This window comes from Squalius cephalus (genome assembly GCF_949319135.1).
Source record: "Squalius cephalus genome assembly, chromosome: 17".
Classification (NCBI taxonomy): domain Eukaryota; kingdom Metazoa; phylum Chordata; class Actinopteri; order Cypriniformes; family Leuciscidae; genus Squalius; species Squalius cephalus.
In genome coordinates, this window is record NC_137138.1 from 37,755 (window position 1) to 54,149 (window position 16,395).

The 16,395-nt window shown below is 42.8% G+C and overlaps 1 protein-coding gene across 1 annotated transcript; it reads right to left on the minus strand.

The window, feature by feature from the left end:
* Positions 1 to 3,084: 3,084 nt before the first annotated feature.
* On the minus strand, positions 3,085 to 16,288 carry LOC307144747 (macrophage mannose receptor 1; the record flags this gene model as incomplete). The annotated part of the gene is made up of 40 exons (XM_079847308.1): positions 3,085 to 3,348; positions 3,457 to 3,605; positions 3,689 to 3,739; positions 3,933 to 4,115; positions 4,216 to 4,467; positions 4,550 to 4,739; positions 4,827 to 5,062; positions 5,248 to 5,347; positions 5,732 to 5,886; positions 6,064 to 6,210; positions 6,308 to 6,427; positions 6,937 to 7,037; positions 7,121 to 7,191; positions 7,328 to 7,497; positions 7,658 to 7,879; positions 7,969 to 8,143; positions 8,887 to 9,092; positions 9,203 to 9,354; positions 9,461 to 9,576; positions 9,653 to 9,766; positions 9,850 to 10,004; positions 10,590 to 10,763; positions 10,837 to 10,880; positions 10,960 to 11,093; positions 11,204 to 11,270; positions 11,548 to 11,602; positions 11,709 to 11,853; positions 12,006 to 12,160; positions 12,265 to 12,399; positions 12,545 to 12,691; positions 12,768 to 12,902; positions 12,977 to 13,009; positions 13,099 to 13,209; positions 13,297 to 13,416; positions 13,496 to 13,663; positions 13,999 to 14,040; positions 14,160 to 14,304; positions 14,501 to 14,583; positions 14,830 to 14,988; positions 16,249 to 16,288. The coding sequence occupies 40 exons, from the start codon at positions 16,286 to 16,288 to the stop codon at positions 3,304 to 3,306; spliced, it is 5,202 nt and encodes a 1,733-aa protein (XP_079703434.1). The 3' UTR covers positions 3,085 to 3,303.
* Between the last annotated feature and the right edge of the window lie 107 nt (positions 16,289 to 16,395).

A 16,395-nucleotide genomic window follows, 5' to 3' on the forward strand; every position in this document is an offset into this window, starting at 1 on the left:
TTATTCGTTTTTTGCCTGTGAACTAAAAAACGAAAAATCAAGCCGAAATCTCGTTTTTTCGTTTTTTGGAAAAAACGAATAAAGGCGCCGTTTCTCGTTTCTGCTTATTTCATTTCAAATAGGAAATGAAATGGACGGAAGATACCCTGATTCACATAGGCTACATAATTTTCCCCCTCAATTATGTCGTGAGATCTTAAAACGACATATTTTCTCGTAATAACCGTCCCAAATTGTGAAGCGTTACAGGTCCGTGTACTTTTTCGTTCATTCGTTATTCTATTTCGGAATGAAAGATGAAATTTAAAAAAGGGTGCAGCTTGGTTTTTTGTTTAAAAGAAAAAAGCAGAAATGGCTGTATTTTGTTTTCCAAATGTATTGTTGTCATCAAATAATATATTAGAAAATTGGACGACATTTCCGATAGTTGTTTAATTTGTAATATTTATTTGTAAGTTTATTGTATTTCATTTGACTGATCCTGATCCTGGTTTGAAACGACAAACGAAAAAAAGGTGGATCCTCCTCGTTATTTTGTTTTGTGGTTCAAACGAAAAAACAAACTATCAAAACGTACACGGACCCTATATTAGCGGACAACAGATTGCAGACTAAAACTGAACTAATATAACGTTTTTTAGTACAACTAAAGTAGCACTGGGTGTGAAAAAAACACTTTAGTTAACTGAAATAAATTAAAAATAATAAAATAATAACTCTGGCTCTTAGGGAGAATTAAACATTTGTAAGACCATTGGTGACCTGTAGATCAGATTAAGACAAGTGAACTCATTTTATCTTAGGATAGCAGGTAGCCTATTTATTTATAAGTTTCTATTATTTAATTCACATTTTAGTTTTGCCCTTCTTGCTATGTGGAAGCTCAACCAGCAGCTGAGATGAGCTGAGATGAGAACGACTGACATCTCTCTCTTTTCATACAGATTACATAAACTTAGAATATTTGTTTTTTTAGAATAATTACTTAATTTAAAAGAAGAGAATTCAAGCTTCATGCCGGTGTGTCAGTGTTTGACTGAGTATTCGCTGAGTTATTGTTCATTTTCGGACGCGTTTCAGAATGGACTACACTGACAGAGAGAAAGCAGAACTCACATCATGTTTATTTTTCTTTATTTGGCAAAAAGCACAACACTTTGTTTTTATTGTGAGTATACACAAAAATAATACAGACTTAACAGGATCGATTGATGTATGACACAAGTAAAAAATAAAGATAATTTTTCATCTCTTTTGCACTGATATGAACAAAACCGAGCCTATCGCGCCGGCATGATCGCCGACCTCAGGGGGTTAAAGTATAACTGTGCGTTCACACCGCCGTTCACAGTCTCTTTCACGGCCATCATTTGCCTTTTCACAAACTGTTTGCTCAAGCGTAGCGTTTTTTCGGAGTTCACTGTGTGCTTTCTACCATGCACAAATAAAAATGTCACTGAACTTTTGCTGTGTAATTGTAACAATGAGCACTCAAACACACCAAACCAACAATTACTAAAAACACACTCAAAAACTGATTTTGCACGGGCATTTTGCACGGTTTTTATGGTTTCTATGCTGTTTATTTGCCAGAAAATATGAGCATGTAACATAGACTATAGGCTTATTTATATATATATAAAAAAAATTTTTTCCCAAAACCTGTAGAGTAGTGGTCTGGGTTCAAACATTCAGACACGCAAAGTGAAGCATTCACGTGACTGGAAAGAAAGTGAGGCTTCGTTTTTCATTGATCACGTGTTTCTCTGAAAACAATATGGCACGAGCTTCATGAGAAACTTCACTGTGTACTCGATACGCTCTTTAAAGCTTCAGTGACAAATGTAACATCACTAATCCTCTGTAGTCTAATGATCATCTAATGTTAATTATTTATTGTGGAAAATGGTATGCTCTATTCCATTGTTAATGATTAATAATTGAAAGTTGATTAATGGTGTTGAAAATGGAGACAGTACCCAATATATTAAAAGTAGATCATGTTTAATTCAAGGGATAGTTCTCCTAAAAATGTGTTTCACACAAGAAAGTTATATGACTTCATGAAGGTGAGTAAATGGGTGGAGAGTCGCTTTACTAATGACCGAAATCATTTTGAGGTTGTTTTTTTTTTTTAGTCAAATGTTGAAATTTTAAAATTAAATTTTTCACGCTGTAAAATGTGAATGTCAATGAGTTGAGTACAATTCCTGTAAAACTGCTTTGAAGCAATCTGCATAAAGTACTATATAAATACAAGTGACGTGAGCAGGGAAGACTGAATCACTTGCAATGTTCAACAGTACAGTACCAATCTATAGTTAGGATTGGAATCTGGAAGTGGACCTTGATAAGAAGCTTGTGTTTCCCTCAGAATTATGAGAGGAAAAAGAACAAATCTTCCGACCTGGCAGCCGCAGCATCCCAAAACCGGCTGGAAGACCAGCTTCTTCCCAGTAGAGGTGGGATGCAGGGGATTTGTTGCCACATCTACCACCAGTTTGCTGAGAGAAATAGGAGTGAAGGTCGCTCTCTCCAACAGGCCATCAAGTCCATGTCAAGCGCTGCCGAAACAAGCAGTAACTGGCTCTGGGTCAGGCGTAAGGATAGGGTTAGGGTTAGGAACGGGAACACCTGATGACCCCAGTGACACACCTTACCCTCCTCCACACTGACTGCTGCTGTCAAGAGCTTCCTACTAAAGGGATTGAAACATCTAGTTCTATTAGCTTTACTTTACTGGGTTGCTTTAAAATATATATATATTTCCAGTTACTTTTGTCGAAACTGACATTCACTGTCAGGACATGAGTTTGCTGTACAGTATGAGTGTTTCTGAACTTTCAACATTAGCACACTAAAGTTTTTTTACCGATATAAGGAAGTCTTTACTGATCAAGTCTTGATAGAAAATCAGCGAATTCTATAACTAAATCTCTGTTTTTTAGAGATTAACCCTGCCTGGTTTAAATGTTTATAAAAGATTACCAGTTGAAAACTGGTAAAACTAGAAAAGTAATCAAATGTAATCAGTTACATTATGAAGCAGTTACATCTTATCCTGTTTAGTAAATTCAGAAATATAAAGCAAGTAAACATTTCAAATTTATTTCAAGAAACAACTGTACAGACAAGACAATAAACATTACCACAACAAATTTCAAATCAAGAATACAAGCACTCATACACAAAAACCAGCTTTAAATCTACAGGAAATGATAAGATGCTGATTGAGTTTCAGTGTTGATTGAACATGTTCCAGTGCTTTAGTTTCTGTACAGGAGCAGATGAATCTCTCGCAGATCATGATTCAGATTCTCCAGCGAAGTTCGGGTTAGTGAATGCCGGCTGTTAACAGATTGAATCTCTTATTCAGATTAAACTTGCAGAACATGGTTTGGTCACGTTGGCTAGAATGAGATGTCAAGTGGTCAAGTCAAAATTAATGAAACTTACCACATCGATATTCTTGGCTTCTTGTTTGAAGATGCTGATTTGTCCTGGTCTTACACCCTTCACACTGAAGACGTAGTACATGACGGCCAGTATCAGCGCCGCGCACACAATAGCCCCAATAACAGCCCCGGCGATCAGACCGCTGTCCGCTGCGCCACAAACAACAGATTCAGGTACAAAAACAACAACAACAACACAGTTTATTTCAAAAGCAGTCTGTGTATGAACTCACTGGCTGATGCGTCAGTTGGGATGACGATCCCATTATCATCTGTCACATAATCTGAAAGCAAAAGAAAGACAGTATGGGATCAGGTTGGTCTGGATGGCGTTTTCTGTCTCGTCTCTCTGAACTGTGTTTGTCAGCTCATATGAGCTAGGTCTATCTTAAGGTTTTAGATACATCAGAATTTTGATGAACTGGTGTCGGACTGAAAACTGATTCCAAGTCAGAGCGTGTGAATGATGTGACGTACACTGCCGGTGTCGGCACACGAAGCCTCTCTTCTGCACACAGTTGTTGTCATTCCAGGTGCCGTCGTGATACATCTCAACGCAGTTCTCTTTGCCAAAGTCGCCATCGTGAACGGCTTCATTGGGTTCTCCAGGAGCCCAGTTGGTGAAGCCCAGAGATGTCAGATCCGTCCAGCCCCATCCAACTACAATCACAATCATCAGCACATGATCAGCGTATCTTATACAGCATCTACAGCTCATGCACATCAATGAAAGACTCAGATAAACAGCTCTGTTGCGTACATGAGCGATCTCTGGTCAGGCCGATCCAAACATAGTGGTACTTGGTGTAATTGATATTCCTGATGAATTCCACCTCAGCTCGACTGTGAATTGAGGCTAATTCGCCCCCATTCACCTCTTGGCAGAAGTGTCTCGCCTCTGGCCATGAGAAACCCACTTTTCCGTTATATGCAAAATAGCAGTGACGTCCGTATGTCCACCAGCCTGGCAAACACTTCCCATCACCCGGAGCCGGCGTCGCCGGAGGCTTTTCTGCAGAGAGAATCCAGACAGACATTTGTAGTTGATTTGAAAGGCTTGACGCTTGTCTGTCAGCATCTTTTCTCAGCTTTACCTTTAGTGATTTTGCAGATGTAAGGCTTGGCATCATCGCAGGCCGTGTCATTCCAAGTGCCCTGGATGAAGTGTGAGGGCGCGTGCATGCTGACACACCCTTCTCCCTTGTGATTGGTCGGTTCTCCTGGACCCCAGTGAGTAAAGAAGACGGGCCAACCATCAGACCATCTGTACGAATCGCTGTCAGGCTGAAGAAGAAGAGCGACAGCTTGAGGTCTGCTCACCGTCTGCTGAGTAATGTAGTTACTGTATGTAATTATCATCATCTACTGTACCAGTCGGCGAAGTCCGATCCAGGCGTCCGTCTTGCCCTGCTGCACGGCTCCAGATATGAAGGCCTGGTCATAACTCATGTCCACACTGGCCAAGTTTCCACCCTCCTTCACACAGGCTTGCTGAGCTTCTTCCCAGGTCTTGGGTTCTGAAACAAGCTTATAGCAGTTGCTGTACCAGGTGATGTATCCGGAGGCACACGGCGAGCTTGTGGGCGGCGGGACGGGAATGCTGCTCGCTGCGGAAGACGGCAGGAGATACAAGCGTCAAAACTTAGAGGAGATCTACTGATATGTGAAACAATTCAGATCGCTAACTCTTTAAACTCTTGTCATGTTTCCCCGCCCTGTTCCTGGAGCCTGGAACACATGACTAGCACCGTTTAGTCTCACACAGTAGATTTGAAAATGAAGACATAAGTACATTTCTTCCTAGAGCACACCCATCCTCGCTCGTGGTCACATTGCTCATCGTTCCAGCGGCCCGTGACCAGGTGATTATGGGTGATTGAAGTACAGTGTTCCTGAGAGAAAGACACCAGAGTTCAGCATCATCTCCACTTCAGCTACCATTAAATACTATAATCATTGACATTCATTATATCATAGTTCAGTCATCAGTATCATTGAGATGATTGCCAAATCATTTTTGGGGAACAGAAGTGAATGGAAGTAAATTAATTGAAGGTTAAATTCAATTTAAGTAACTAACTATTTTTTAGCTGGAAAATGAAAGCTTACTGAAGACATATTTTGCAAGATGGGCTGAAAAGTTTTCAGGTTTTATAGGTTTTATTCAAATTCAACATCTTGTGGGATTTGGCAAATTTGATTACAAATTCCAACTCATGAACTGAAAGAATCCAGTTGTCAAATTCTGAATTTGGTCCCCATATGGATCTTCTCACCTTCCCGTCAGCGTTGTTTGGCTCCTTATCGGCCCAGTTTGTGTACAAGACCGGACTGACTCCATCACTCCAGGCAAACTTCCCTTCATGCAGCGAATCGGATAAACCAATCCAAACGGGCACAACCAGATCCCTGAGATAACTGGCCACAAAATCTGAGAGAAATTTGAACATGATCTAGACTTGAGTTTCCTGAAGGTTTTGCCATCATAATAAAAAGAGAAATTTTAATTTAGGGCTCACCTTGGAAACACTGTACTTAAAGCTCTTTTTATTACAATTGAAATCATATTAACAAATACTGTAGATTATTATGAGATCTCATGAAGTACCATTTTCGTTCTGATCATCGATGACGGCGAGATCTCCTCCCTGTTGTCGGCACCAGTCCCGCGCAGAAGTCCAGTTGGCCTTGATCTCAGACTGATGGTGGTGGTTTCCTTTGAATATGTAGCATTTGTTGCGGAATTTCATCCATCCTGGGAGAATAAAAACCACAACGTCTTCAAAAATCCCTGAACCATCACCAGATTAGCCTGTCCTTGATTCATATATGTTGCTTTATAGCAGATGTACCCTCGGGACAGTTTCCTTCCCATGATGCCGTTGGAGGTGGAGGCGTGTGGTCATTTCCTGGATATTTCTTACACACATAACCAGCGCTGGCACGTCCACAGTTCGCATCGTTCCATGAACCTATTGAAAAAACCGAAACCGTTCACATTTAAACCACTTTGATCTCGAACACTAAAAACATCATATGTGTTAATATACAATAAATAAATATACAGCTACACTTGATAAATGTACAAGTAACACAAGAATGAAGTCTGTGTGATCCACATCTGTCACTTTTTAAAACGAATCATGGTTCTTAAGCATCACACTCACACACACTCCTTTTGGATTGTGTTTTTTTTTCTTGTTGTTCATGCTGTATTTCTTGTACTGATTTCAGAAATAGTTTATAAATCTCATGTGTTACTTCTTTTGTCATTTGTTACAGAAGCATCCATTAAAAGAAACCAAGAAAAGGAGATGATGTTTGGGGTTTTCAGCCGTAAAATAAGAACATCAATAATAACAATTGAAGTTTTAGATTCTAGTAAAGTTCAGTATTCATAAGGCATGTCAAAATGAAGTACAATAGCGTGTACATTAAATGAAGGGTCTAGCATGAAATAATAATTGTGCATGAACTGCACCTGGATGTCTGTTCATCTGGACACACTGTTCTTCTCCGTTGGCGTCGTTGGGCTCTCCGGGACCCCAGTGCACATACGTCACCGGAGACAGATCAACCCACCTGCACAGAGAAACAGCTGACCGTCATGCCGAAGAATATGTTAAAGACAAGCACTAATAACACTCAAATGTTTTAAGGCTTACAGATACTCTCCACCCGCAACTCCGAACATTCTCATGCCAATCCAGGCTGCCGCCGCCTGACCGGTGCCAACCTGAAACCAACAACATCAAGCCAGACAGACCATTACGACCATCCAAACCTCACTAATGCTTGACAGAGAAGAAAACAAAAGCATTATTGATCAAACATTCAAAAGCCTGGAGCAATAGAACAAACTGAAGCCGTACCAGGCTGACCACGTAAGACTGCTCGGCTTCATCAGCGATAGACACCAACTGAGCTTTTTCTTCATAACATCTCACAAGAGCCACGTGAAAGTCCACGATATCGGTGTCATTATAGTAATAACAGATGCCATTGTTCTTCCTCCAGCCCGGGTTCGATCCACATTCTGGAGCTGAAAGAAAATAAACAAACACCTTTTTTACAATCAAACCGTTCTTTCTCAGATTTCACAAATTAATAGCTTCCAATTTCCTAAACATATTTTCCAAACACGAACTCCAGAAATGGAGCACACAAAGATTTGCATTGGTCAGAATAGCTTCTATAGCTACCTGGAACGGGGGACGGAGGCACCGGTGGTATAATCGGTTTCTTCCCTTTAGCAATCATGCAGATCCAGTCCTGGTGGGCGTCGCAGTTCAGGTCGTTCCACCAGGACGTCCCGTTGTCGGAGGTCACCATCTCCACACAGTTTTCCCGCCCATTGTGATTATTCGGTTCACCGTGGCCCCAGTTTGTATGACTTACAGGCGTCCCATCACTCCAGTGGTAACCTTGGAGAAGGAAGGTTAGACACAGGTCCGCTGCGCCAAACTAAGTATTATTTACAGTACTTGAGCGAATCAGCAGTAAGCAAACAAACCTCCCTCCACCAGGCTGACGCTCAGTCCGATCCACTTGGTCTTTCCCTTCGAATAGCTGGAGAGGAAAATTTCCTCCGCGGGATTGTGGATGCTGACCAGATCGGCGCCGCGGGCGAGACAGTCTTCTCTAGCCGCCTGCCAGCTCTTCTTCTGGGGAAAGTCCACTGTGAACAACTGCAGAAGCACAAACACAAATAGATCAACGAGAAGACAATTAAAACATGGAACTTTTAACATTCACCACGTTTGAAAACAGCTCATCCTGGACGTTCTCTCTGAAACACACCCACTCTCTCTCTCTGTCTAACCGGAGAATGTCGTTTATGTTATTTGATTGACAATGACAACAAAGGCACTAAAGATTCAATCTTGACCATCCAGACCATCGCATCCAATAAATGAAGGACCTGTTATACTAACTGTGGCGAGCACGACGAGGTCGAGGGCCGTGGGAGGACGGCGCGAGGCCGGTGGCGCGATTGATAATGAGCGACACGTGCGCGACGCACCGGTCTCGCATCTCTCACGGAGGAGCGGAAGCATAAAGGAGGAGCGACGACAGTGAAGAGCGAGAGAGGACAGGCCTGAATTTTATTTGATGTGTTGTTTCTGTTTTGTGTTTGCCAGCAGTCGTCCGTGAGGGGCTGCTGGCTTTTACTTTCATTTTTGTATTTGTTTATTTATTTATTAAAATGTTGAATGTTCGCCGGTTCCCGCCTCCTTCTTCCCATAACATCTGAACCCCGTTACACTAACATTATACACCAGTATCTTTAGCCCAATAATTAAAGGAAGGCCTTTGGATATCTTTCCAATTTAAGACAATTACACACTTGGCCTGCAGTAAACAAAGATTTATTAGCTTGCGTTTCTGGTGTGCATGTAACCATAGTCATTAAAAGACAAAACTGAATCACCCTGTAGCAGTTTCTGAAGTGAGGCTCTCCACCCCAGCCGCTCTCACATCCCGTCACCGGCGGCGGAGTCGGAGCGGCTGTCGGCGGAGTGATGCCGTTCCTGGGAGCTTCACACACAAATGGAAATGATTCTTCACACTGCTTGTTATTCCAGAATCCTGCCAGCGGGGCCGTCGTCATAGTGACACATGATCCAGCATGGTTATCTAGAGATACAATAAAGTCTGATTGGTTTGTGAATGATGATGTTATTTGTCTTGAAGTCTAAACAGCGCTCAGGTGTAACATCTAGGACAGAAAAGTTCAGCTGATTTACTCGGCTCGTTGCGGCCCCAGTTGGTGTAAGTTAGTAAAGCGTTGTTGTCCCAGTAATAGTCGACTCCCGCCTCGCCTCCTCTCGCCCGCAGCCCGATCCACCAGTCACCAGAGTATCGGCCCATCAGAGCTGTAAAATGAGCCTGTTCATACCTGTACAGAGCAACAGCAGCTTAGTTACTACAGCTATACTGGTACAGAAGCAGTTCATGCCTGTAAATGAACACACACACTCACTCACACACACACACACACTCACAGGTCCATGATATGCAGCAGAGTGCTGTTTCGACTCTCACAGAACACTTTGGCTTCTTCGCGGCTTCTAGCAGCTTCTTCAAACCAATAGCACGAATATTCAAAGACATCCCAGCCCTGCAGAACAGACACACACGGTCAGCTGGACAGGCCCAGAGTCACTGCTGTCCCCCCACGAGCGCACAGGACTGACCTGAGGACAGCCGTAGATGGTGGGCTGGACGGAGGGCAGAGGATAGTGACCTTTGGGCATTTTACAGATGTAGGTGTTTAACTCCGTGCAGGTGACATCATTCCATCGGCCCGTCTGAGACACAAAGCATTATGCTGACATTCATGCTCCAGTGTTTAATTCTAGAGGTGTGTTTGTCAGTGAACGGAGTGCAGTACCTGATGGAACATCTCCACACAGTCCTCGTTGAAGCCCAAGTGGTTGTTGGGTTCTCCGGGAGCCCAGTATGTGAACGTGACCTCGTGATGATCTGACCATGAGAACAAACCTGAGAAGCCCAGATCATTCAGACCGATCCACACGTCACTGGTGGCTGTTTTACGGAACAAAGAGGAAAGTCTTCACACACACACTCACATGTTTACTGGGTATGGTTTGCGCAGAGATAACGGATAATCGGTTGCACCTTCAAACCTATTTCAGGGAGTGCGTTCTCGAGTCACCAGGCACTGTTTTGTGCGGATGAGCGGCCGGAGCGCGATAAGGGTTTTCCTGTGAGAACGGTGTCGTGTTAGCGGCCCCTAAGTTAATAACTAATGATCTTCGCAACGGAAGTGAATCAATCAAAACTAACTTTATCTGGACAATAACTTTTTTCTAGAGCTGCTGTAAAGCCAAAACAATCTCTGTTACTCTAATCTCCTATTATCACTGTAAAGCTGCTTTGAAACAATCCATATTGTTAAAAGCGCTGTATAAATGAAGGTGACTTGACTTGACTACTGTATGTTGAAATGCGTCTCCTGTGAGCACTTGTGTATTTTGTTACAAGCTTCCCAGTACTTTGAACACGTGACGCAGCTTGCGAGCCAAAAAAGGAGGCTGAAAAGGATCCAGCTGCGATTTCAATCATAACTGGTGTTTATTTGTACCCAAACAAGCCAATAAACACATGTACCCAGATACAGGTAGCTCTCCAGCCAGCTCTGCTCTGTCATGGATATGATCGATGCCAGATCGGCTCCCAGCTGCCTGCAGGCCGTCCGCGCGCCATGCCACGTTTTCTTCTCTTCAAACGGCTTATAGCAGAACTCTCCAAACTCGTACCAGTCTGGACCAGAACACCTAAGCTCTGAAAGAGACACACCATTCAGAGCTGTGCAGTGTTTAATGATGTTAAGGCTAGTTAGAAGACTCTGTCTCACCTCCATCAGTAAAGTGGTAGGACACAGAGTAGAGCCCGTCAAACCTGAAACCCATCACACTGCATGTTTCACTCTATATCTGACTCGTCAGCAGGTGTTTCAGAGAAGGCTGAGGAGACTTACTGTCTGGATACGATGCCGTTCTTGGTGGATCCGCTGTAAAAGTTCTGACCGTCAGCTTTGAGCAGAGTACAGTCTCCTCCAATGTCATTCAGAACCACTCCAGCGTGGATCGCAGCCGCACAGATATTAGAGTCCTGATTCATAAGAAAAATCCTCAAATGAAACGCTTGGTTCATGTGTATTTAACGTGGTCAATGCTTACACTAGAATCAAGGGGTCAGGTTATAATTTATTATACTCATACCCCACGATACATATCTGTCCCAAACACAGAATACGTCTCTCTGGCACAACCAGCAGGGCAGTGAACCCTGGAATTAACAAGAACACAAAGAGAAATGCTTTTGAATGTGATTCAAAGTAAAACGTAAATCTAAAACATTTGCTCTTCAACATGCACTATTGAAGGATTTAGGTGAGTATTAGTTATTCCACAGCATTCTCTGTGTCCAGTGTTAGGGTTATCACTCTGTTAACAAGCTGATTATTTGAATCAGGTGTGTTAAATAATGGAGACACCAAATGTGCAATGCTGGAGGATGAACCAGGAGGACCAGTGTTTCAGACATTCAGAGACTCAATAATTACGTCATTCTGTCTATGGAGTGGTCCAGGTTGGGTTTTGCACTGCAAGAAACAGCATCTAAAGAAACAGCAACAACCCCCAAAAAAGAGGAAACAGACTGTTTTAATACACATTGAGAACATACAGGGATTATTCAGTTTAAAAGATTTTGTGTTGAACTCACAGTCCGGTACGCAGCCCAGAACGTCCAGCCGCAATCCTGCTTGACCGTTCCACTGCAGCGGCAGAATCCGAATGGACTGAGCGGAGATCGGCGTCCCTAACAAGCGCGTCTCTGGAGTCGTCCTGTCCACAGAACCCGGATACTCCTGTGACAGAATCACCATCAGCATTGCATGAACTCTATCTTTTCACAGATAGATGCATAGATGCTCCTCGGAACAACTATTAGTGTGTGTGTGTGTGTGTGTGTGTGTGTGTGTGTGTGTGTGTGTGTGTGTGTACGTGTGCACGTGTTTACCCCGCCGTCACTGCTGTAGTCATTCCAGTTCAGGCCATCTGAGCTGGTCTGGATCTTAAACTTAGTGACCCAGTGATCTGTTGATGGACAGCCCTGAATGACGACCCCGGTGATCTTCTTCAGCTGACCCAAATCCACCTGAATCCAGGAGTTGGCTGAAACACACAGGGTGAGCTTGAACATCAGACAGAAGTGGCAAAGGACTTCTTCAACTACCTAAAGCCTTATCATGGGTGATTCAAATGTTAAGGAGACAGACCAGAAGCAGAGGGCATCCAGCAGGAGTCCCCTTTCAGACGACCTTTATCTGGTCCTTTTCCACTGAGAGATGAGGATGCTGAGAGCATTGAATTCGAGATGTTTCCATCCTCCACACCTAACCCTCTCAAACACACTGGAAGCACACATACTCATCAAGTATATTGTATTAGAAGTTCTATTTCTCCCTCTTCACCTAAACCTCTTTTTAATTGGGATGATGTCACTTAAAAAATCAAAAAATGTCTTGTCATTTCGTTCATACACAGGTTTTCTCTCACCGTTCTGCTCGCAGCTGTAAACCACCTCCAGGTATTTGGAGACGGTGGGGCAGGGGTCAGTGTCAGCGTGTGCGAATAGGAAACAGAACTCTCTGTTATCGCAGCTCTTCCTGGCCAGAGCCAGCGTGCCCTCAACAGTGCACACACCTGAAAGTCCATCAGTACGTCAGAAATACTGTATTATTCAAACCTACTCATTTACACTCTTAGTACTGTGATTTACCAGAGGTTCCGTCTCCATACGGGCAGATCTTGTCACTGCGACGACCGTAAAAAGCCGACTGGATGTTGATGACACTGTTCTGGGAGCAGTGAAGGACCAAGCTGGAGTCCTGACAGGTGTATGCGGTGTAGAAACCTAGAGTAAGGCAAGCAAAAACTCAGAAAGGCTCTAGAGATGCGAGTCTCACAAAAAACAGAAGCCAAACATACCGTCATGTGGCGGAGGAGGCTCGGGTGTATTCCCTGAAAAGAGAGAAGACATATTTTCTAACTGGCATCAATACTTCACTACATATCATTTCTGTGGGCATGAACAGGGCAGCAGAACATACCACGACGCTTGCAGATATATCCTCTCTTATTCTCACAGTTATCGTCATTCCACGCTCCAGAGTTGATCAAAATGGACAGGCAGTCTTCATTGTAATAATCATCAGGGTTTCCTTTAACAGTAAATTAAAGTTGCAGATTATTTTCTCCATTTAACGTGAATCTGGATAAATGAAACAAAACTCTTTTGTCAGCATCACCTGTAGCCCAGTTTATATAGCGGAAGGGAGAACCATCTGTCCACGTCCAGCCGCCCTCGGTGATGGAGTCATGAGCTCCCATCCACAGAGAGACTCCCGTGGGAACCGCCTGGATCTGAGCTGAGTTGCGTGAATGTCAGAAGTGAGTGAAACGGATCTGTAAAAGTAACTCCAAATGTAACTGTGTCAGCTTACTTACCTTGGATGAAGCCCTGTTCAAACGGCTCAGTGATGCTGATCAGATCTCCACCCTGATTCACACAGTCTGCGCGAGCATCAGCCCACTTTCTCATGGACAGAGTAGTGAACAGGTAGCAGTAATCATTAAACGGGTCAGCGACCCAGGATCCGCACTTCGCATTCCAGCCTGACAGAGGCAGCAAATGAAATAACAAATTCAAGATCGGAACAATTGGACACTTACAGTCAGATGCGAAGAGACAGAAATGAACCGGAAGTAAAACTGAAAACAAGTGTGAAAACACTTCTCCAGCGTGATCCAAAGAGCATTTTTGTCATTCAATAGAAAAAAAAAACATCTTACCGTGTTGTGCACATTAGATTTACAAGCGGTAAATCTATAGTACCATTAGCTTTACATTTTTCTGGATCCTAAAATCCTGAAGATTAATGGGCCACTGTGCATACACTAAGGGGTTAACGATTTTCAGGATTTGAATACATTGATTATATAATCTGTACCTGGACCGGTAGTTGGGGGTGCGGGTGGCCCTTGACCTTTGGCTGCAAAAAAAAAAATCACAATAAATCAATATTTCACTAGAACAGTGCATTGAAAAATATGTGTAAACAATAAATTAACCAATTAATTAAAAGACTGATCACACAGGAAAAGCTCCCACCTTTCTGGCAGATGAAAGGGTAAGTGGCTGTGCAGGGCAGGTCGTTGATTTTCCCAGTATCGTGGTGCTCAGTTCCTCGAATGTGAACGCAGTCTTCATTACCCTGCCAGTTATCGGGCTGGCCTGTCTCCCAGGGAAGGAAGCCCTACCGAGAGCAGAGGAACTTCTGTTCACACATGCTCAAAATAAAGCTTTAAATTATTGCATCCAGAACCAGTGCTCGTTCTTCAGGGACAGGATTGAACTCAAATTAGTGTTTAGCATTTCTCAGGTAGGCACCAGAAGCTTTCTCAGTCAGACGTACTGGTTCATTTGATGAAGTTTAAGGTCTGATAACTTACTGCTTGAGTTCCGTCGGTCCACACATACGTTCCCTCTTTGTCGATGTCATTAAGACCCACCCAGGAAGACCTGCTCATGTGTGCTGTGAGATCAGAGAAACAAGACGTCATATACGGTGACGCTTCAACATTTGTCAATTCTCTCTATTTCGATATAAATTTGACCTACTTTGTTATTTTTTAACTAGATAACAAGAACCCAATGAAACAAATAACTCAAATACTTTATATTACCAACATTATGTTTTCACATATAATTCTTTTGTGAGCAAAAAACTGTGTTTTGGATGATCAATTGTTCTAAAGAGGTCCTTCTGTCTGCGTCGCACCTGTCAGAAAACTGACGGTCTCCTGGTCGTGGATGCTGACCAGGTGTCCGTTTTGAGCCACACAGTAACTTTCTGCGTTCTGCCAAGTCTTGACTGTTTCGGTCTCAAAGTGATAGCAGTGTTCGCCGAAGAGCAGATAGCCTTCATCACAGTGTGAGTCTGCAGAAAAACATTGAATGAACCTCCAACTTCACATGTATCAGGAAAAACACAACACTGACACTAATTATTATTCTAATTGAACTGCTTTCACATTTGATTTGACTGTTCAGACCAAAAACTAAAAAAACCGAAACAAGGGGTGCAAAACACAGTTCCTGAACGCCACAGCCCTGCAGAGTTTAGCTGTGTTGGACTTGAAGCGGTCGGTGTGTGACATCTCTTGCGGTACTTTAATGTCACACACCGATCGGCCTGTGCGGCGCCGCTTCAAGTCAAGCACACTTTTTAGCTTCGCACCGGATCCAGCTAATCAAGTCCTTCAGGGCCCAGTTTTTCAAAAGTAATCCAGTGGGATTTCGGATCACGGATTGGATCAAATCTTGGAAATGGGTTTTTCAAAAGCAAAAGAGGGATTCTGAACTAAGATCAGATCATGTAATCCGATCTTAAATTTGATCTGGATCAAACCTGCCCTTTGGGTTTTTCAGAACTTTGAACTCGGTTTGGGATCTATTTGATCCAAAAAAACAGGATTATCCTGATCCCATCAGAAGGGTGGATTCAGTTGTGATTTTTCGAACCAAATAAAACCAGAGAGGTTTTTTTTTTAAGTGAATGATCACAAAATCAATGTTTACTGATGATATATACATTTCTTCATATTTGAAGCATATATGAAGCATGTCACATCTAATGAGATATGGTAAAACAACAAAATCTGCAATTTAACATTATAACAAAATAAGGAAAGTAAAATGTTTCTGTTTATTACAGTGTTTCTGTGTCTTAAAATTAAAATAAACAATGGTTATTTGTGGCCACCGGTATTTTGCCAACTGTTGTTCTTTGGTAAGCCAGTAGGCTACACTGTTGGTTCCATTTAAGGCTCTAGTAAACAGGATTTGGTGATCCTGAAAAGTTTCTATCCAGATCAGATTGATCCAATCCAATGTTGCTTTGAAAAACTGGCTCAAAAGTAAGATGGATTACGTGATCACGGATCGCAAAAAAAAGGATTACTAAATCCGGATCAATTTTATCCGGATTAAACCTTTTGAAAAACCGGGCCCAGGTGTATCTGTGTTGGAGCAGGTTGGAACTAAACTCCGCACCGCTGACCCAGAGCCAAACACCAGTCGGTAAGTTCATCATTTCACTGCAGATCGTGACTGGATGACGTCATGCGAATGCTTGTGTCAGCCTGAACATACACAAACAGCTGTTCATTCAGATTAAAGGAGTGTGTGGGACTTTCACCTGGAGCTGAAGTGGGCTTCACATTCTGTCCTCCTGCCATCTTGCAAATGTATCCAAGATTTTTAAAGCAGTTGGTACTTTCCCACTTTCCAGCATAATTTCCTATTACAAGAAAGAAAAACTGATTCAGCTCAGATTTTCACTAAC